This window comes from Embiotoca jacksoni, unplaced genomic scaffold (genome assembly GCF_022577435.1).
Source record: "Embiotoca jacksoni isolate LCO1_2020_lvr unplaced genomic scaffold, fEmbJac1.0.p SCAF_7, whole genome shotgun sequence".
Lineage (NCBI taxonomy): Eukaryota > Metazoa > Chordata > Actinopteri > Embiotocidae > Embiotoca > Embiotoca jacksoni.
In genome coordinates, this window is record NW_027185425.1 from 22189143 (window position 1) to 22212556 (window position 23414).

General features: G+C 39.8%; 1 protein-coding gene across 1 annotated transcript in view; it reads right to left on the reverse strand.

The window, feature by feature from the left end:
• Nucleotides 1-23414, reverse strand: part of thsd7aa (thrombospondin, type I, domain containing 7Aa) — a 160293-nt gene that overhangs the window by 96403 nt on the left and 40476 nt on the right. Inside the window, exons 2-3 of the mRNA XM_069176035.1 lie at nucleotides 11667-12810; nucleotides 6597-6845 (exon numbers count right to left, since the gene is read on the reverse strand). Of these exons, the coding sequence (XP_069032136.1) occupies nucleotides 6597-6845; nucleotides 11667-12810 (1393 nt within the window). The remainder of the gene's footprint in view (nucleotides 1-6596; nucleotides 6846-11666; nucleotides 12811-23414) is intronic.

Here is a 23414-nt window from a genome sequence, read left to right on the forward strand (position 1 = left end):
ACGCAAGATGTATCTAAAAGAAAATGGCATATGTTTCAAGTGTTGTTCCTCCACTACTCATTTTGCAAAGAGCTGTAAAGCAACCTTGAAATGTGCTGAATGTGGAGACAACAGTCATGTCACCGCTCTACATGCTGGACCTCCTCCATGGGTCAGTAACGACACCCCTTTAGAGCATGGCGGGGAGTACGAAGGAGACGTGCCTCAGCCAACTGTTAGCTCAAGGTGCACAGAGATCTGTGGAATAGGTAAAGGCTCCAGATCCTGTTCAAAGATCCTTCTGGCCAAGGTGTACCCCCACGCTCACCCAGACAGAGCAAAAAGAGTCTATATTATGGTGGATGAACAAAGTAATAGATCCTTGGCCAGGTCAGATTTTTTCAGTCTGTTTCATATTCAAGGCTCAGAGGCTCCTTATACTCTCCGCACATGTGCAGGAACCACAGAGACCTCAGGGAGAAGAGCAACCAAATTTGTAGTTGAATCTTTAGATGGGACAGTTAATGTCCTACTGCCCACTCTCATAGAATGCAATGACCTGCCGGAAGATTGGTCTGAAATCCCCTCTTCAGAGATTGCAAAACATCACCCTCACCTCAGATCCATTGCTCATAAGATACCACCTTTGGATCCAGAAGCCCAGATACTCATTCTCCTGGGACGCGACATCCTACGATTGCATAAGGTGCGAGAACAACGCAATGGTCCACATGACTCCCCTTATGCCCAGAGGCTCGACCTCGGTTGGGTTATTATCGGAGATGTTTGTTTGGGACCTTCCCACAGACCAACAGAGGTGGCCTCATTCCGCACTAGTGTGCTTGAAAACGGGCGTCCATCTTACCTGACTCCATGCCCCAACCGGATCCATGTCAAAGAAAAACATACCATGCCAGCTTGGCAGAAAGTCTCGTCAAACAGTTTCAAACCAACTTCAGGTGACTGCACTCTCGGAAAGAACATCTTTGAGACAACTCGAGACGATGAAAAGGTGGGCCTTTCTGTTGAAGATAGGCAGTTCCTAAAAGTCATGGACCGAAAAATGCACATTGATGATAGTAACAGCTGGGTAGCACCCCTTCCATTTCAAGCACCCCGATCACAGCTTCCAAACAACAGAGAACAGGCAGTAATGCGCTTAAACTCTCTTTGTCATTCTCTCGAGAAGAAACCAGAAATGAGAGCCCACTTTGTGGCCTTCATGCAGAAAATGTTTGATTGTGACCACGTTGAGCTAGCACCACCTCTGTCAGAAGGAGAAGAATGTTGGTATTTACCCATTTTTGGAGTACACCATCCACAAAAGCCAGGAAAAATCCGTGTTGTTTTCGACTCTAGTGCCCAATACCATGGCATCTCACTCAATGATGTGCTACTTACCGGCCCAGACTTGAACAACACTTTGCTTGGAGTCCTGTTGCGATTCCGACAGGAAAACACAGCCGTCATAGCTGACATTGAACAAATGTTCCACAGTTTCCTTGTCAGCGAAGACTCTCGCAACTTTCTTCGTTTCCTGTGGTTCAGAGGAAATGATTTCAGGAATGAGATTGCTGAATACAGAATGAAGGTGCACGTATTCGGAAACAGCTCATCCCCTGCTGTCGCTATCTATGGTCTTCGTCGTGCTGCACAGCATGGAGAGACAGAATATGGGGAAGATGCTAAGCACTTCGTGGAGCGCAATTTCTATGTTGATGATGGCCTAACATCCCTCCCATCGGCCACAGAGGTCATTGACCTGCTCAAGAGAACACAGGAGATGTTGGCTTCCTCAAACTTGCGACTTCACAAAATAGCATCAAACAGCACTGAAGTCCTTGAAGCCTTTCCCACAGACGACCATGCCACGGATCTGAGAGATCTGGATTTGGATAATGGCGTCTCCTTCATCCAACGTAGCTTGGGACTGGGCTGGGATCTCAAGAAGGATGTCTTCACTTTCAAGGTGGCATCTTTGGACAAACCCTTCACACGCAGAGGTGTTCTAGCTACAGTGAACAGTTTGTTTGATCCTCTTGGCCTTGTAGCACCTGTTACCATCAGAGGGAAGATGATTCTCCGAGAGCTCATCTCTTCAGAAAATCTTGATTGGGACACACCCCTTCCAGAGGAGAAGGAGGCAGAGTGGAAGTTATGGAAAAAAATCCTTGGATGAACTGAAAGGGTTGGAGATTCAGCGGTCTTACACAACCTCTACCCTTTTGACAGCACAGAGAAAAGAGATCCATGTGTTTGCCGATGCTTCAGTTAAGGCTATTGTTTCTGTGGCCTACCTCAAGGTGATCAACAGCAGTGGAGAATGCTCCATAGGATTCATACTTGGGAGGGCAAAGTTGGCACCCGTGGCTGCACACACCATCCCAAGGCTTGAATTGGGTGCTGCAGTATTAGCAGTTGAAGTAGCTGAGCTAGTCCAGAATGAACTGGATACGAGCTTGGATACAGTACACTTCTATACTGACAGCCGAGTGGTCCTTGGTTACATACATAACCAGAGCAGGCGATTCCATGTCTACGTGTGTAACAGAGTTCAACGAATCAGGAAATCAACAAACCTTAAGCAATGGCACTATGTGTGTTCCACACAGAACCCCGCTGATCATGGCACTCGATCTGTAAGTGCAGCTGACCTCGTCAGCACAACATGGCTCAGAGGACCTCCATTCCTTGCTCAGTCTGGGACGACACCAGCTTCAGAAGAGGAGCCATATGATCTAATTCGTCCTGACAGTGATGTTGAAGTACGGCCTTTTGCCACCACACTCTCCTGCCCCCAGTCCAATTTGGGCTCACAACGTTTCGAGCGGTTTTCTTCCTGGAAGGCCCTAGTGCGAGCTATAGCATTATTGAAGCGTTTCGCTCATCACTGGAAACTAGGTGCCAAATACAAAAGTCAAGTGCAAAACCAACAATCAAACCCACTCACAGCGGAGGAGCTGGTTGTAGCACAAAATCACATTGTAAGTTGCGTTCAAAGAGAGAATTACTGTGAGGAGTTTACTAACTTGACCACCGGTAAGGCGATCCCCAAAAGCAGTCCTCTGAAAGGACTAAGCCCATGGGTTGATGAAAATGACCTACTAAGGGTTGGAGGCAGGCTGAAGCATGCCATGATCGATGTAACTGAGAAGTTCCCTCAAATCATTCCTAGACGTAGCCATGTAGCAACACTACTTGTGAGACATTTCCATGAAAGAGTGAAGCACCAAGGCCGTGTGTTCACAGAGGGTGCTGTTCGCACAGCGGGAGTCATAGGAGCCAAGAGGTCTATCAACAACATGATCCTCAAGTGTGTCCTGTGTAACAAACTTCGAGGGAGAACTGTTGTACAGAAGATGGCGGATCTTCACTTTGACCGCCTGAGCATGGAACCACCTTTCACCCATGTGGGGCTTGATGTGTTTGGCCCATGGACTGTCACCACAAGGAGAATGCGCAGAGGCCAGGCCAACAGCAAAAGGTGGGCAGTATTGTTCACCTGCATGAGCACCCGTGCAGTGCACATAGAACTCATTGAGTCAATGGATGCATCTTGTTTCATCAACGCCTTACGGCGATTCTTTGCTTTGCGGGGCCCAGTTAAACAGATCCGTTCGGACTGTGGAACCAATTTTAAGGGCGCTTGCAGAGAGTTAGGCCTACTCATTAATGGAACCAGTGAGCCTTTAGTTAGGAAGTACTTGGGAGAGGAAGGCTGCATGTGGACATTCAACCCCCCACACTCTTCCCACATGGGGGGTGTGTGGGAATGCATGATCGGAATGTCCCGCCGTATTCTAGATTCGATGCTCCAGGAAAGCAACGCCCCACACCTCACCCATGAAGTACTGTCCACGTTGATGGCTGAAGTGACAGCAATTATCAATGCAAAGCCCTTGGCACCAATCTCATCAGATCCTGAGTCACCGTTTCTACTGACACCATCCTTCTTGCTAACTCAGAAATTCTGCACTCCTGTTCCTCCTGTGGGGACTTTTAGTAGCAAAGACCTCCACCATATACAATGGAGACAGGTGCAGCACCTTGCAGACTGTTTTTGGAACAGGTGGAGAAAGGAATATCTTCCTACCCTTCAAAAACTAAACAAATGGCTGGAAGACAAACCCAACCTCCAAGTAGGCGATCTAGTCCTGCTTAAAGACAGCCAAGCAAAACGAAATGAATGGCCACTGGCACTGGTGTCAAAGACATTCCCCAGTCAAGATGGCAAAGTGAGGAAAGTTGAACTGAAAGTGACAAGATCTGGTTCAGCAAAGACTTTCCTAAGGCCTGTTTCTGAGACAGTCTTACTGATGAGCGTCAAAGACTGTTAAAATATATATATATGTGTATATGTATACAAGTTCAGTGACTTATACTCTCAACTGTTCTGAAATTGAAATAGTGGAATTTATCAATCCTAAGCGGGGAGTGTTCTGTCTATTGGGTTGATGTTTAGATTATTTTAATTTATCCCCCTGGTGGTTGCATGTGTTATTGCAGTTAGTTTTAGCAGTAGAAGTCTTCTCTTCATTCATTGGCCAATAGGGTCACATGACTTGGCCAGAGCAATGATTCCAGCGCACAGCAGAGGTGAGGGATCACATGTGGGCAGCTAATCCTCTGCCTTTCTTACGTTGAGTGCCTTGAGAAGCAATGCTTGTGAGTACAAAAATATCAGGTGTGCTGAATTGTACTGCTTATTGAATGTTTACATAGAACTTTAACATAAAGAGGGACGTTTTTATGGAGCTAGTATTTTTTAGCATCTAAGTTAAGGTAAAGCATTGTGATGACTCAGCAAAAATGTGAATTATCAAGCCATGCCTTGTTTGTTGAAAAGGAAGGTAATTTAGCACAGTGTTTTATTCTGTGTGGTACATCAGAAAAGATATATAATTTTATTTTGACATACATACTGATTGAGTGATTTATTTTGTCCTTATTTCAGTTTTATAAAAAAGATTGTTGTACACGAGAAGAGGAAAACAAACAGTAAACGTTCATTCAACTTTACTTCTTCGTCTGACTCTCTATACAACAGTATGTTCGCTATCTGTCGAAGTGTGGTCTGACACCTACTCTGAGGACAGAATAGATAGCATAAAGGCATGATATCCCTTAACAACGAACGGGTGCAATGTTAGCATGGAGTATTGAAACCAACAGGCTACCAGAGAAATCCTTACCCATTAGCATTGCCAGTTTACCCTTTATTAAAGGGTCAGAAGGGGATGGAGCCGATCCCAGCTGAACACTGAGAAATCAGTGACAGCTTTTCAAACTAATATGAAAACATGGCAGGACTAACATTAACATCAGTAAAAGCCTTATTAAAGGGAAAACTGATGGGCACCCTGTCATCTGAAGATGTTTAGCCAGCACATGTAATAGGTATTCATGCCTGAGATCATGTACAATGTGTCTCACTTACCAGTCACACTTAAGAAGAACTTTCTTCTCAAAACTAGATTCTGGCATTCACCAATATTTTCTTATTTGGGATTTGTTCTCAGGTAAGTACTAAATGTACACACAAAACTGGTTACTGCATTTTTTTTTTCAATTCTACAGTGGTATAAAACTATAGTATTTATTCTACAATGATAATTTTCATAATTCATCAATTTAATTATTTTCATTACTTTTTAAAAGCATTGTGTTTTTTTTTTATACACACTACATTAATACTCCAAGGACGGGACAACTGACATGCTGTCCAAGTTTGACAGCAATAAATTGTCTGCTTGAAAATTACAATTAATTGGATTACACAGTACGATTCTTTACATATTAAAATTAATCTAAAAAAGCAATCACATCACTGACAAAACAGATGTTTCTGTGTGTTTTTATTATTCTTTAATTTATGTAAAAAAATGTAAGGGTTTCTGGGCAGTTGAACAGGATCTGAGTGCAGGTACTGTATAAAGGTACTACTGCAGGAAGGTAAAGGCTGCATGCTGCTGGTTCTTTTTATCTAATTGATTTTGCACCATTTTGCTGATACAGCGTTCACTGAACAAGCAATCACATCCTTTGTTTTTTTTTTGTTTTTTTTTGTTTTTTTAATTTTACACCCAGTATGCTTTTAAATATGACAGCAGTTTTGCTGTTCACTTTTTGCAGCAGCAGTTCCGCTTCAGAACTACTTGAGTTTCTCTTTCTCTTGGAGTCCGCTGCTCCACCGTCTGTCGGCATTATTTATTTTTCTCAACTTCTCTTTTCGCCCTCAATTTCTGTGACTCTGTGTGCATATGGCCCTGCAGTCTCATATCCTTTGATATTAGTGGGGAATTTATAGGAACAACAAGCACCTTTTTCATTAATATAATAATATAGAGGTGTCAACAAATCTGAGATTTAAGAACATATCATGAATCTTATATCTCATGAATCAGGCTTTTCCTAAGAAAATTTTAAGATAAATCTTAAGAAGATATTGGCGAATGAGGCCCAATTTTTTTTTTTTTTTTTTTTTTTTTTTTTTTTCAGAAATCAGTCAAATGTTTTTAGTTCTGTAAACTTGAGAAGACTTAAACAATTTGACGCACTTTTAGCAAACAAGCTGCACTTGTACTGCATTGGCTACATTGTCCTTGTCCAGTACTTACAGAATGCATGGTGGCACTGCGTCTCCCTGGGGGCTGCAGGGTTCCTTCTCCTCCAGCATTGGACAATCTGCTCCTCCATCTATTGGGAACTGGCTCACTTTTCTGGTGCGAGTCCGCTCCCCCTTGGGCCCGTTGGGGTCATAGCACTTCTTGGAGCAAAGTGACCATTCAGACCACTCGGTCACATCACAGTCTTTGGTCATCACACAAGCCTGGAAGGTCACTGGCAACATCTCCTGAGAGCACAGACTGCAGAGGATGAAAATAAAGATATTGGATCAGATTAGACTTAGCCACAACAGAGTGGCTGCTGGGCCTATGGTTATTATCACAATTATAGTGAAGTTTACTTTCTATCCTGAACCCTTACAGTAGCCACGCTAATTTAACGAGAACATCATGTTATGTTACGTCATGTTATCGATTGTAAATGTTTTCCCAGAAATTTGTAAATGAATGTATTCTTGTTCATAATTATAAATCCAGCAGTGGCATGTCCAGTTACAAATGTTCAAGTGCAATAACCGAATTGCGTCAAAAAAAAAACCAGATGCTTTTCTTTAGATTAGACAACAGAGACAACGACAAAATATATATTGAATAACTTCCCTCTTCAAGAAGGCAAAAGTGATGCCTCACCAGCTGTTTTAGTGGCTGCTTTACATCAGTGTTGCTTTGATTAAAATAGGATTGAAAGACACTTGTATTTCTTTGTTTTGTTTTGTAGAGGCTGAGAGGCCATTTGGGATAATGACATACTGCTTCACTTTTCTTTTCAGCTTATCTACCATTTCACTGTCAACAGTGCATCTTTCCTGAAGTCCCCTAAACCTCTGAATGTTATCAGCTCTGTGAACAAGCATAGCATCTCTACTCATTTTCTTCCTTTCTTTAATTTTCTACCACAGCTCTTCTGCAGACATTGAAGGTCTGTCTCTAAACTGTGCTTTAATCATGCCAATGTAAACTTATACAGAAATAAATGGAAGTTTTCTCTTTGATTTAACTTTGACCATACTTTCCACTCCAACTATTCATGTCTACTTTATTCACCAACCATTGCTGTCTTCACATTCACTCTGGAAACTTTAAGTAGAAACAAGCAGAAAGATGCTCTACACCTTAACATTAAAATATAATTTCCCATTAATATGGCTATTCTTGGTTTATGAGTCGTGCTAACTTTTTATCCTTCACCTGTCTAAGAGATTTGAGGAAACAAGGAGTCACAAAAAACAGAGTATACCCTGCCCTGCGGCAGAAAAGCTCCAATTTCACTTTGCTGCAGTAGTTTGGTACCAATCACATGAACTGTAATTTTGTCTGGAAATATGAGAATGTGTGGCACTGAAGCACAATACGAGTATAAACTGAAATTGTTAATGTTCCATGTTTAAAAAATTAATTTTAAGGTAATACTATTATTGCTTTTAGATGGCACATTCCTGAATACAGTATATTTGTGTATATTCAAATTACAAATCATTTGAACCATGAACCCCTACCAGGTCAGTGACATCACAGTTTATGCGATGCTATAACAATGTTACTCTACTTGTTCTCTGTTTTGGCTTTAGATGGACAAGTATTTAACAGACATTTTGATTTGTAATTTACAGAAATGGCAATGTTTTTGTTGTGCCTAGAAGCTGTTTTTTAGCATGGCATTCCAATATTAAAACATGTATATGCATGAATAATTTTGATATATACGTTTTTTTTTTGTTTTTTTTAAATACCTAAAAGAATTACAATAATATAATAATTACAGTATGTGTTTGTTTTGTAAAACACTTGATAAAGGTCCAGAAGAGGCTTACAGTTTATTTTCATTTAAAGTCTGGACATTTGGATATAATTAGCAGTTTTAGCCATTACATGAAATTAGAAATCCCATAATGATGTCTCCAACTGTAAATAAACTTGATCCTGGGTACGTTCCATCCAGTAATACAGTTATCATTATCAGCTAAGCCTTTTTAAAGCTTTAGCCATCTGTGCATTCAATGTGTTACTGGAAATGAGAACAGATATGTGGCTCTCTTTTGGGTAAATATTCTAAAGCAGACACTAATCCAGCTGTGTATCATGCAAATATAATATTCTGCTTGAACGCTGTGAGACGATTGCCATTTGCTTGAAGTTTGAATGATTTTTTTTTTATGCTCTTCTTGCAGGCATTAAAAGCAAATGTAACACAAGAGCCTTGATTTTCTGAGTATGTATCTGACGGTGTTCAGTGGCCTCTTTTCGAGCTGAGCAAGCACATAGAGATAGAATGAGGCCATCCATCTCCTAACAAAGAGCATGGCTCTTGGACACCACATGGACATTGACCTAAATGGAGAATAATATGTATAGAGCACCGCGTTTGACTGTTATCAGACTATCGAATAGGCGATTAAGGTAACACATCTGTCCCGTATATATGGGCAAGTAGGAGCCTTCTAAAGTCACTGGTAGATTCAGCAGGCCATTATTAATGACCTATATAATTGCTGGAGAGTACAAGTGTACTGGACATTCGTTGTCATGGTAATAATAAGAGACACATGATTGATATTGTAACATAGTCGTAGGTTGGTTCCGTTACATAAGTCCCAAAGGTTATGTTACGTTAAGTATGTTACTTAAGTCAGCAATTACTTTTTTCCACATGTGAAAGATCTTTGTTTGAAGCGTGCACCTTTCATGTGTTCAGTCTGTGGACTCCTCTGTTCTCCCAGAAATTCACTCTTCAATCTCTAACATATTAAACTCTAAACCTGATCTGGGCACCTAACCCTAACCTTAAAGTGTACAGTGCATCCGGAAAGTATTCACAGCGCTTCACTTTTTACACATTTTGTTATGTTACAGCCTTATTCCAAAATTGATTAAATTCATTTTCCCCCTCAAAATTCTACACGCAATATCCCATAATGACAAAGTGAATATAGTTTGTTTAAAATTTTTGCAAATCTATTAAAAATAAAGAACGAAAATATAACACATACATAAGTATTCACAGCCTTTGCTCAATACTTTGTTGAAGCACCTTTGGCAGAAATTACAGCCTCAAGTCTTTTTGAGTATGATGCTACAAGCTTAGCACACCTATTCTTGGGCAGTTTCTCCCATTCTTCTTTGCAGGACCTCTCAAGCTCCATCAGGTTGGATGGGGAGCGTCGGTGCACAGCCATTTTCAGATCTCTCCAGAGATGTTCTATCGGGTTCAAGTCTGGGCTCTGGCTGGGCCTCTCAAAGACATCACAGAGTTGTCCCGAAGCCATTCCTTTGTTATCTTGGCTGTGTGCTTCGGGTCGTTGTCCTGTTGGAAGATGAACCTTTGCCCCAGTCTGACGTCCAGAGCGCTCTGGAGAAGGTTTTCATCAAGGATGTCTCTGTACATTGCTGCATTCATCTTTCCCTCCATCCTGACTAGTCTCCCAATTCCTGCCGCTGAAAAACATCCCCACAGCATGATGCTGCCACCACCATGCTTCACCGTAGAGATGGTATTGGCCAGGTGATGAGCGGTGCCTGGTTTCCTCCAAACATGACGCTTGGCATTCAGGCCAAAGAGTTCAATATTTGTTTCATTAGACCAGAGAATTTAGTTTCTCATGGTCTGACAGTCCTTCAGGTGCCTTTTGGTAAACTCCAGGTGGGCTGTCATGTGCCTTTTACTGAGGAGTGGCTTCCGTCTGGCCACTCTACCATACAGGCCTGCTTGGTGGAGTGCTGCAGAGATGGTTGTCCTTCTGGAAGGTTCTCCTCTCTTCACAGAGCAACGTTGGAGCTCTGTCAGAGTGACCATTGGGTTCTTGGTCACCTCGCTGACTAAGGCCCTTCTCCCCCGATCGCTCAGTTTGGCCGGGCGGCCAACTCTAGGAAGAGTCCTGGTGGTTCCAAACTTCTTCCATTTACGGATGATGGAGGCCACTGTGCTCATTGGGACCTTCAATGCTGCAGAATTTTTTTCTGTACCCTTCCCCAGATCTGTGCCTCCATACAATCCTCTCTCGGAGGTCTACAGACAATTCTTTGGACTTCATGGCTTGGTTTGTGCTCTGACATGTATGTCAACTGTGGGACCTCATATAGACGGTGTGTGTCTTTCCAAATCATGTCCAATCAACTGAATTTACCAGGTGGACTCCAATCAAGTTGTAGAAACATCTCAAGGATGATCAGTGGAAACAGGATGCACCTGAGCTCAATTTTGAGTACAATGGCAAAGGCTGTGAATACTTCTATACACGTGATTTTTTTCATTTTTGATTTTTAATAGATTTGCACAAATTTCAAAAAAATGTATTTCACTTTGTCATTATGGGGTATTGTGTGTAGAATTTTGAGGGAAAAAATTAATTTAATCCATTTTGGAATAAGGCTGTAATATAACAAAATGGGGGGAAAGTGAAGCGCTGTGAATACTTTCCGGATGCACTGTAACCCTCTGAAATCACAGGATTGTCTGACTACATTCAAACCAGCAACTCTAACTTTGAAATGTACTTTTACCAAACCCTAATTTCCAAAACCTGAAATCCTTATCTTTGATGTTAACAAAATCTTCATTCTGGTCCTAATGAAATGATCAATCAGACTTTATTTTGTATAGCACTCCCAAACACAATGTAATACAAAGTGCTTTCCACACAAAAACACTCCCCCAACACACACAAATCACACTCACATCAACATACTTTCCCCTCTGAGGTGCAGGGCAGACGTTAAAGATTAAACTAAATAATAAAGAGTAAAATATATACCAGTAAATAAAACCAACGTACAAGTGTATATATATATAAAGATAAATAAATATAATCAATTAAATTCAGTTAAAAGTAAATGTAAAGAGATATAGTAATTGATCAAATCAACTAAAATGTACTAAAAACCAAACAATTAGGCACATCAGTTTATAAAACAAAAAAACAATTTATTATCCAGTCTAGCTTTTTAAAAACTGAACACAACTGAAAATATTCTGAACACTGGTCAACTTAATAGCAACACATCATTGTAGATGAAATATGAAACAGTGAGGTGACACGAGGAATTTTTTTTTTTGGTCATTCTTACCTGAGAGCTTCAATATTCCCACTCTTATGCACACAGGTCACGTCTCTTGTCTGGTAACCAACTTGCAAGTCCCAAAACTTTCCTCCTGGGCGGTTCTGACGATTCCTGTTCCTCTTCTTTTTGATAAGTTCTCTTGTCTCAGGATCCTTTGCTTTTCCTTTTTCCCTTAACCTCTCTCGGACTTTCTCTCTCATTTTCTCTCTTTTCTCCTTGTTTTTAGCTTTTTTCTGTCGTTTGGGCCGATCTGCCTGTCGGGATGGTCTGTCTGGTTTTTTGTTTGCCCTGCTGACTTTTCTGTTGGGTGCTGCTGGTTTGTCACCATCTCTGGACAGTTTATCTCCCTCTCTGGACCGTTTGTCTCCGTCTTTGTACTGTTTTTCATCCTGTCTGATCTGTTTGTCACCTCCTCTGAAGGGTTTTTCTCCCTCTCTGGACTGCTTTTCAAACTCCTTGTAGAGTTTATCACTTTCCCTAGGTCGTGTGTCACTCTCTCTGGGGGGTTCGTCAGCTTGTCTGGCCTGCCTTGGCAGTGGGATCGAGCAGGGGCCCCAGGGTCCCACTCTGAGGCTGTAAAGGCTCTCCTCTCCCACACAGGGACCTGGCTGGCATGTCTGAAATTCTGTGAGATTTGGGCAGGGTGCCCCACCAAACATCGGTGGAGCCAGAACAAATCGGATCCGGTTCTGTAAGCCCATCCCACAGGTCTTAGAACAGGGAGTCCATAGGCTGAATTCAGACACCACACAGTCCCGTGGACATGGGATAAGACAGGCCTGCTCTAGGCGTGGTTTAGGTTCAAAGTATTCGCATATTACATCCTCTGCAGGCTCACCATTCACTTTCTGAACGCAGCCCACCTCACGTGTCTGGATGCCCTCCTCTCCCCGGGTGCAAACAACAGGGCGCTGCACCCCGGCACTGCGCATCGACACCGGCACACACTGGTTCCAGGCACCCAGCTGCCAGTCGTAGAGATCTTTGTGCCAGTCACACACTCTGAAGCAGCTCTGCTGGTTGTCTGGCCGTTCTGCCTGGTCGCAGTTGGTATGTAGGGTGGTCCAGCCTTCAGAATGGGCACACCATACTGCCCTGCTCTGGCTGCCTCCTGGCCCACACTCACTTCCCATACAGCGACCCCATGGACCTGTAAAGAGTAAGTGGACAGAGAAGTCAGGGAAGTGTCTCAGTGCGTGGTCATGATTTTTGCAGAGGAAAGTGATAGAGTATTGATTATGTTATTATCTTAAAGGATTTCATTCCAGTGTATTACAACCTCTGTCTTACTTTTGTAATGGGAATAATAACATTGCACTCATCAAGCTATTAGCTGAGGTCTGAGAGCATTGCAATAAAGCCAAAAAAATAAGGTTAATGATGCAAAAATCACAAGCTGTCCAACAATCAGACACGCTGAAAAACCCTAAGGTTAGCTTAATTTTAAACATCCACCATGGTTTCAGACTGACTCCATTGCTCACCTTTGACCTAAAGTGTTTCCTGTGCTTTGAGGGAGCAGACTAACAGTTCAGTCGCATTCACTTTGGGTTTTATCACCAAGTAGTGTGAAATTAATGCTTTGAATAAACTTCTGATGTTTACAACTTGGCTTGTCTGATGACTGGTGTGCGACTTTTGTGTAGCATTCCCAGAACTCAGCTATTTGTAGTTGTGGCTGTCTATGTCATCACAGCCAGTTGCCTAAGACAGTAAGTATTAAACCAGAATTATTCTTTAACAACTACTGCTGGCATCCCTCTAGCAAAGCAGTTGCTCTAGCAGAACGAGTCATTGTTCATGTAGCACCTATACAGCTTCCACTGTCAATGTAAAGTTAATTTAGCCATGCTAAATTGGCTCATTTTTTTTAAATGAATAGGCAAAATTATTAAATCGTTCCACCAATGGGTCTGGTAAGAGTGGATAAGCACCTTTTCATGGTCAGTCTTTCATGAACCATTCCAGTGGAGACCATTCAATTCCAGTCATTACCTGCTGATGGCATTAAGTACTAGTATTCTACAGAAAAACTGATATTATGTATATTTTAAAGTGCTTTGTGTAGACAATACCATTGCCTTTCTAGATCAAGTACCTGGAAACTAAGTTATTCCTTGTACAATACTACTGGCCTGACAAATACGTAATTACTGTTAAATCACTCTCTTCCAATGAAATGATTATACTAGAATGCAATTATAGGTTTAAGCAACTTCAACAGAAAAGTCCATTTCGGGGTGCAGCTGATAAAGAGCAAAAATAGCTGACGATTCCATCCACACAGATGCAACATATAAATTAGCTGTGTGTGCGCAGCCTTGAATGTCATTAGCCTCATATGGTGTTACAGTACTGGGAACTTTTGCAGGTCCAGACTTGGGAAAGCACCACTCAACCTCATAAGGGTTCTAGCAGCTATATCAGAAATTATGGGAAAAGTTATGAAACATACGAGTGTGAGCTTAAGATTGGTAAAGAACAGGGAATCGGATTATCTGACATTAATCACAGAGCACAGGTGGATAATTTCTTCCCATCAGGAGCAACTGGGCTCCAATGAACTGACTCCAGTGACTTACCCTCAGTAGCAGCACGCAAGAAATGTAATGGCAAAATTACTATTAGTACCCGTGTTGCACATTTTGTTATGTGAAGAAAACTCAGTTTTATTTTCTTCTTTTGAATACACACTTCAACAGAAAATGTTTGCAGTTGTAATGACTACAAATGTACAGCAATGTGATAATAGATGGATAGCAAATAAGGATGAATGACTGCAGAGTTGGTTGTGTAAGGGTTTAACATATTGGATAAAAGTAGCTGTCAGAAAAATTATAATTTACCCATCATAATTATAAATTTAATGTTGTTAAGAACGCTTTTTAAGTTGGAGTTTTGTTAAGCAAGTTCATAGTTAAGCAAGTTAGCAGGTGTTTGATCCTAAACTAAAGAATTAGCTTGAGAGAAATTGACCTGATGATGATGCTTGATGTAAATTCAGAGGATTGGTAATATGGTAGGAGTTTGTCCTGGATTGGAACATTAATGTTAGTTACAAAGTTACAATTCATCAAATACTTGTGAAGACATTTCACTCAGAACCTGAAGAATGTCTGCAAAACATTTTGTTGCACTAAGTCTGATAGATGTTGACCAATTTCATTGGACAAGTGAAACATTCACGTAACGGTGACATTTCAAGGGATGACCAAAGTCATTAGTGTTTATGCTTTGCCAAAGTACGCGATGCACCGTGGTCCCTACACAGTTTATGCCTGTACAAAATGTATTGATAAAAATGAATCAATTTTAAATCCCCATTTCACAATTATTTTTGAAAAGAAAACGTGCAGATTTTGGTCAAATAATGTAATCTGTTAGACTGGCAGCATACAACCTCCAATTGCCATGGAAAAAAGTATGTGGTGTAACTGTCACAGGAGCATATTTAAATTGATTGTGCTCGAAGTATAAAGTCAAAGACTGTATTAAACAGTGATTTATGTTTTAACTCAATATAGCTCTGATACGGCAATGAAAATGTCAACAGGAGGACCAGCAGTGTGAATTAGCCTACAGCTGCAGGCAGAAAGCCCGGATCAGCAAGAACCTGCCCCAAACACAAGTGACAGCTGCAGTCACAGATCTGACATCTCTCACTGGCAGTAATTATTTTCATTGGCAAGAAAAGAGGAGATACACGACGGGAGGAAAAGGATTTCTGATAAAACACTGTTCATTTAAGGTATGTACAGTATTGTAAGTGGTTAAATGGAGTAGTTAGTGATTAAAAACAATTGGAAAATAAATCTTTAATGAAGTATATAAACAAAAGGCTGAAAAGCTACGTAGCCATCTGGGCTGGTGTTTTCATCCATAGCAAGCTCTTTAAAAAGCCCAGCATGTTTATAGCCATAAAGTATTAGCTCCTCAACAGGCAGTATTGTCTCACATGTTCACCCTAGTTTCTGAACATGCTACTCAATGGCACAATTATCTCCATAACGATGGTCAGCATTGAAACTAATAGAGGGTGATTGTGCTCCCGCTGGCCTACATTAGCTATCACTCACTAAGACAAGCAAGGAGGCAACACACTTTTGAAATGAAATTGTTTACAGATTGCAAGTTACTCTGTTAAAAAATTATAAGAAATGTGACTATTTCAATTACTTAATTAAATGAATGTAACATTACATTTAACTACATTTTCCAACAAATGTTTTAATCTGGTCGAAAAAGCTGATAAATCCTTAGAAAAAAATAATTGGCAGTGTAAACCTCACAACAGTACTCAACACTGATTACTGTCAATTATTTTAAGTTAAGTAATTTGTATTTATATTAAAGTTCTTTAAAATAATTAGAATTATGATGTTTGATGTTAAAGCACAGTCACCAAAACAAATCAAATATGTAGATCACAAAAAACCTAGTCAGACTATAGTAATGGAAAAATGTTCCCATAACCTCAAACCATGACTCTACTCCAAGCTGGGTGATGATAGAATTATCAATAGGGCTCAGTATTTTAAAAATTTTGTTTACACTAATTACCAAATACCCCTATTTTATCCGGTGATATGGCCAGCAACCTTGGCGTGGAGTAGTTCACTGTGATTTGACTGGCTGACAAGAACTATATTCAAACAACAAAAGCAATCAAAAACCATGTTCAAAATCGATCATGTCCCGCGCGTGTGTGTTTCCCCCCTTGTTAAAAAACTTCTCTTTTTTTTGCTTCCCCTGCCAGAGGTCCTCTTTCTATTAAAGGGGAGGTTGTTTTTCTTCCAGCTGTCGCTTGTGCAAATCATTGAATTGGTAGGTTCCTCTATAATGTGTAAGCTTCTATGTAGGATCTTCCAGTGTTAAGTGATCTCTAATGACTTATTTTGTGATTTGGTGCAATAAAAACTGAATTAACCTCATCAACACCATCTCCAGTGTCTACACCCCTAAGGGTGTCATGTATCATGCAAAGCGTCACCCCCTTTAAACATAAAAAAATTAAATCACCTAAAATGGAAATCCCTCACATATTGCTGCTCTTGTATTTGTTAACTCAGATTGAGTGACCATTAAGGTATCGTCACAGTACTGTAGGTAGGTAGCTGGTCAGCCAAGGATGCTTTACATTTGCATGTTACATTATAGGAGACAAGCACACTGGTTAGTCAGTTGCTTACATCTTCTTAATTGTGTTTTTGACTTTCTTTTTATGGATATTTCTTTTTCATAAAAAGCATGATGCTTTAAACGTTTTTGAGTTGACACTCTTACTACAGCTCCAACACTCCCTGCTTCAGCATGTGCAAAAACGCAAAGGTTAAAAGAACCAGAGGTAGTTAATTAACATTAACTGTGAGCATGGTTGGCCTCCAGCTGGTTTGGAATTTCACATAAAATTATTTTTTTTTGTCTTTTAGGTTTCATTGAGTTCCTTGTTAGCAGATGGCTACAAATCAACAGCGTGCAAAACCTTGATATTTGCGGGAAGTAAATTATATAAATACACAATAACTGCATCTGTGTAAATCTACTTAATAGCCATCAGGCCACATGGAAGGAGGAAAGAAAGCATTTTTATACAGTTGTTTCCCCAATGTATCTTACCAGCACAACAAAATAAAGATGTGTGTGAAATGATTTCACTCCTTCAATAATGGGATTGCTCTTTTTGGACATACATGACCCTGCAAACTCCAGACCTCTCATCTGGTGTTCCTCCCATTTTTCCCATGGTTCCAACAAAAGATTGGCATTGGCATTTACAGGGATAATGAAAACCAGTGTGAGATGCGCATCCCACCAGCCGGTTTTGGATAGGAAGGTGAGAGAAATAAGAGCGGCAGCAGGCAGCCAATCTGTATTCATACGATCAACACATGTCTATGATGAAAAAGACTGTGAAAAGGTTGGAAATGAAGGCTGCTATTTGATGCCTTCATGAAAAAACATTATTTCCTTAACAGTGAAATATGGAATTCTTATTTTATTTGTAAATCCATTAGAAGACCTCCTGCTGAGATACAGGGATAACAGATGTTTTCCTATTTTCTGGTGCCATGCACTAAAATAGTTTTCATTTCCATATAATCCTTATGGATTGAGAGCTCTTGACCAAACCAACCTGATTTTGGATTGTGCATGTAAACGGCATCATTCTATTTCTGCAATGCAAACTTTGCGAAAAAAAAACTTCAACCTGTACTTTTGACGTAAACAAATCTCTATTAAAATAATTTTGTGTTAAAATGCATAATTAGCAAAGTTGAAAATAGTGGTTTGATAAAATCCCAACTAGAGGTCTACTATTTTTTACTACTCTAGCTCTGGGGTATTCCAGTGATTTTATCTATATCACATGATCTTCATCTTTGCTCAGTTCTCATACAGATGCATCATGTTTACAAATGTCTATAAAAAAAATTATGAAACCATTTTTACCGAGCTCACATTTTGACATATATTTTAATGAGGAAGGAGTGAGCCCATGGAGGAAAACATAACCATAACTGGAAAAGCAGTGAGTCACGAGCTGTAACTTGCAACTCGTCCGATAAGAGCAAAGTTCTCCAAGATATTTTATGCAAACCTGATTGAAACAAAACAATGTCAGAAATTAACCTGTGTACAAGCAGAGAGAGTCGCAAATTAAGGCAGATTGAGGCTGCCCACCTCTGAGCCTGGTTCTGTCGGAGATTTCTTCCTGTTAAGAGGGAGTTTTTCCTTCCTTCTGTTGGAGGTTTTCTCCCTTAAAGAGGAGTTTTTCCCTCTTAGCTTATGTGGGAATTGTCGAATTGTTGGGTTTCTCTGTATGATGTTGCAAAGTTCTGCTGTAAAGACTTTAATGTGTTAAGTGCCATGAACCTGTGTTGTGATTTGGCGCTATATAAATACAATTTAATTGAATTGAAGAGAATCTGATGATGTCACAGAGGAGAATCCGATGATGCCAGAGAAGAGGTTCTGATGATGTCAAAGAAGAGGAGTGTTCTTAGCAGAACAGTAGAAGTGCTTCAGAAGTGTCAGGAAACATTTCCAACCGTTCTGAACAACATCTCACAACAGTAGGTTCATTGTGAAGACAGCATGAAGAGCAAAGCCAGTAAACTTGCACCTTATTTACTGTCAAACTTCACCTTCCTTTTATTCTGACTGTGTTTACTTCAAGTGGGAGTTTGGAAAGTTGCATTCAAATGAAATCCATTTGTTTAGTCCTTCACATGCTAACAGCCTGACCTGTAACATTGTCTATATTTGTCTATTGTTTGTTTATTTTAAATTGGATAGACATATCAAAACTTCAGATTACCTCTCAGCATTGGTAACATGTCCCACTTTTGTCCCACACAAATACTTTTTGCCCCACATTTGATGTGCTGAGATCTGGTCACCCTAATCGGATACTCATTTCATCCAAGTACTTATCACATCCCTAATATGTAGTTCCACTACATAATGTATTTAAGTATTTACCAATTGTGCAGATATCTTGAAGGACTATTCAAAAAATGTTGTCTTTGAATACCATAGATATTACCACTGTTCAGCAGAGAATGAAGTTTGAGGCCGACCCACAATAGCGTTGAGGGACAAATAAGCTAAAGCAGGATAAACATTTGCATTTGAATGACTGTTAAAAAGCTGGTGCAGCCATGTACATGTAGATCTGATGGACATATTGTAGGTTGGCCTGTGTAAATATGGCCAGAAATGCACTGCAGTATTATATTTTCATGACCTACAAATTATTATGTGACTCAAATATAACAATGGGAGTTTTTTCTTTGCAATACTTGTAACAGTATTCTGGGTGGAAAATAATCAAGTACAGCTCATAAATCATAAATGCAATACAGTCACACTGAAATTTACTTTTTCTAACTTTATATACTGTATTGTATTCATGATTATATTATTTGCTATAATGTGCAGTATTACACCTCAAGCAAATACACTGATTGTGTAAATATCTTGCTTATGTTTTATACCTAACCTGGTTCATATTGTGCTGCTGTTGTAACTGATAATTTACCCCTCAGGGATTGTTAAAGTTCATCTTAACTTATCTTAAACACCACAGGGAGAAAAGAAAAAAAAAAAACATCATACATATTGTGTCTATGTCATTGTTCTGCAGTTTCTTAGACAATGTTGTTGTTTTTTTGCCATTATACCCTGATATACCCTGATTGAGTAAAATGTGCAGGACAGTTAAGGGTAATAAGTGTTGTGTAAGTTTATTTCATTGAAAGTGGGTACACTGAAAAGTAGTTCAACACAGTGAGAACATTTTACTGCTGTGTACTGTTAAACCACGCATCAGACTTACCTAATGACTTCAACCAACCTAATGATCCTAATGGCCACAAATCATCTCTACCAGCCTGTGGTAACATCGTTTTCTCTGGCAGTATTCACCTTCGAACTGTCAACCTCCACAGGCTCAAGGGAAAGCAATATATTATTGATATCACTGCAGACATACTTGCCTGCTTACTTATAATCTCTGCAGCATTTCCATTCTTCTTCAGCACTCATCCTGTCACTGCTATACATTCAGTTCAACTTTGTGTGTACAGCTGTACCTTTTTTGCACTTCATTTTGTTGATTTCACCATTGTTTATTTATTTGCTCATCTTTCTATCATGCACATGCCAGACACAGATGATGTTGACAGCAGATTTTGATGAAACAAGGGGAGATGATGCACCCCAGTCAGTTTTTTTTAATTTTGTTTTTATTTAAATAGGCAAAGAAAGCAGTAAAATAAAGTTGTCCACTAACTGATCACCACCAAATTTCTGAAAATCTTAAACTTGCACGTAGGAATAGTGTAGTGCAGAAATCAGAAATGAATCTGTAACTTCCATTTTATATTTGAGAAGAAAACTGCTTCAAATTACACTTAGGAATGTAAAAAGTATTTTTTGTCTTTATAGTTACAATAAACTTTTGTCGTGATCAAATTTCTCAATTTATTTTCTGAGTCTAATTGTCTGTAACAAACACCTTCCTACACCTAAAAAGACTGATTTGACATCAGAAGAGAGTTTGGAGAATAAAGAAATGACCCATTACTCATCCTACTGTGCTGGACTTTGGAATGTGCTGTGTCTCTAAATTTTAAGAGTACTAATACAGTATGTAAATAGGTGTAATGCTGCCAGAGTGCCCTGGAATGACATGTGTCAGGAAATGTAATGCTTGCATATTGTGAAATTCATATAAAAAAAAAATTAAATGTATAAAGATCCAATCATCACTATATGCATCCAAGAGAGCCAATAAAAACAAATTAAATGGTTATGTTTTTGAGATTCAAAGAGTATTGAGCAATTTATAATGTCAACTCAAGCATTGAGTGACATGCAAGAAAACATTCCACCTTAGAGTTGCTGCCAGTAGTTTTGATCAGCAGCACATTTAATTAACTTTAGTGAACCAGTAAAGATGAAAAAGCTGCGAAAGATCATTCATTCATTTCACTTTTTTTGAAACATGTAAAAAGATTATGGCATAAGGACAATGCCGTCCTTGGCCTAGCTAACACAAACTGCAACCTAACTGGATCATTATGCAATGCACAATTTACTTTTCATAAACCAGCAAATTGTAGCAGTAGAACAGAAGAGGCTTCAGTGAATCAATGTCAGCAACAAAGTTCTCAAGCCACAACTGAAAAAAAAAAAAAAAAAATCCATCCACTTTACTGTAGACATGGCTTGTCCTCTGGGGAATAATGTTTCATATTATTGTATTTCACAGGAGCACACTGTCTTCTCTGTTCCAATCTTCACCCCCTTCCTTATGTGTTTCAGGCAGAACTGCTATCTGCTGTATTTTGACTTTGACTGAGTGCTTGCAGTCTTTGATCTACAGACACTATGATCAAAAGGAGAGCTGGTGTGGACATGACAGGGCAGTGGTTTGTGTTTGTCCTGGGGTCACCAAAGACCCCCTGCTGGCACAATAGAAGGTATGGCAGGAAAACAGATCTGTCTCTACATGATTAGATGGCATCAGACTTCCAAAAATAGCTGCTCAATATGACCGGATTTGGTACATTTTTAAGACCAGACCTCACATGTTAAGTGCTCCATGAAACAAATTAGACTGCATCCACAAAGGCATTGTGCAAAAAACCGAAAACACTATGTGGTATTTGGGAAATGTTTAGTTTGTATCCTAACAACAATGGTGAGAATGAAAACACAGCTACAGTTGGCCTGGTTTATTGGATAAAGATATGTACACGCATCAGAGGCTCAAACAAACCAGAAGTCATGCATCTTTCATAAGGCGTGTGAGAGTAGAGAATCCATCCCTTTCAGGAAGGGACATTACACGGCTCATTTGGGGTGTCGTGCTGCTACATGGAAAACGGCTTCACTACAGCAGTGCAGAGCATACATTGCAGTTGTTAAATTCAATGTTTGGCTCTTGATATTGTAACAAAGACCTGAACCAAAACACGAGCAGATGGTTGTTATTTGTGTTTATTTTTTATTTATTTTAAGAATTTCAGTATGGACCACTAGAAGCCTTTTTATATTTTGAGATTCTCATATAAACATTGATGTGGATTGAATCCATTTGGATTGGAGATGCTTATAGCAGGTATATTGTGCATTCATGCACACACAAATCCACGTAGGATGGAAGAACCTCCATCATGTCACAGTTGCTTTTAATTAACAACTTCAATCTCTAAACTGTCTGAGAATTGACTAACACCTGTTATATCAGCTATTGTGAATCAAAGGCCCTACAACCCGCCATCCCTTAAATCCAACAATCATAAAGTTCTGATTCCTATTCAGTGCCAATCACATTTAACATCTACCTGCCAGGAAGGAGACGATGCCTGTCAACTTCAGCCTCCTTAATGTACGGTCATTAGGGAAAAAAATGTTTTATTTATAATGATTGTATTACCTCTCACAACGTTGACCTTTGTATAATAACAGGATCCTGGTTGGCTGTAGATGATACTGTGCGTCTGGTAGAAACGTCACCTCATGGCTTCTCATTTTAAAACAAGCCCAGAGAATCAGGCACGGGGGTGGAGTGGCAGTGTTCTTCAAAAATTGCTTCAAATCCTCAGTGATTGGCCTAGGCATATTCTCATTATTTGAGTACCTGTGTTTTCTTCTAAGGGATCCTTTTGAAACTATGTGTATTTTAGTCTCCAGACCGCCAAAATCATCTGGTGCATTAATGAAATTTATAAACTGCTGTCCATCATCGTGCCAAAATATGAAAATACCCTGATTTTAGGCCATATTAACATCCATGTCTGCTGTCCTGACAATACTTTAGCCAAGGACTTCTTAAAGCTAGTTGATACTTTTAATTTCTCTCAGGCTCGAACAGGACCTACACAGAATAAGGGACATACTCTTGATTTTGTATCAGAGCATCAGGATCAGTGCTGTTAAGACAGTGTGGTATCTGATCACAAGTATCTACTTTTTAACACTTATGTTCATAATCAAATTATTAATACCACAGAGCAGTCGTATTCCTGCATTTTTAACTCTACTTCAGCTGCCAGTTTTTGCAATGCTTGTGCCTTCACCGATATGGGTTTCCACTCCAAACTGAGGATTAATGACATCACTACCACCTTCAATTCAATGTGTACAAATATTTTAGATACTGTGGCTCCGTTAAAATCAAGAAAACACAAAATTACACACCAGCCATGGCTAAACAGTCACATAAATTCCTTAAAGCAGTCATTT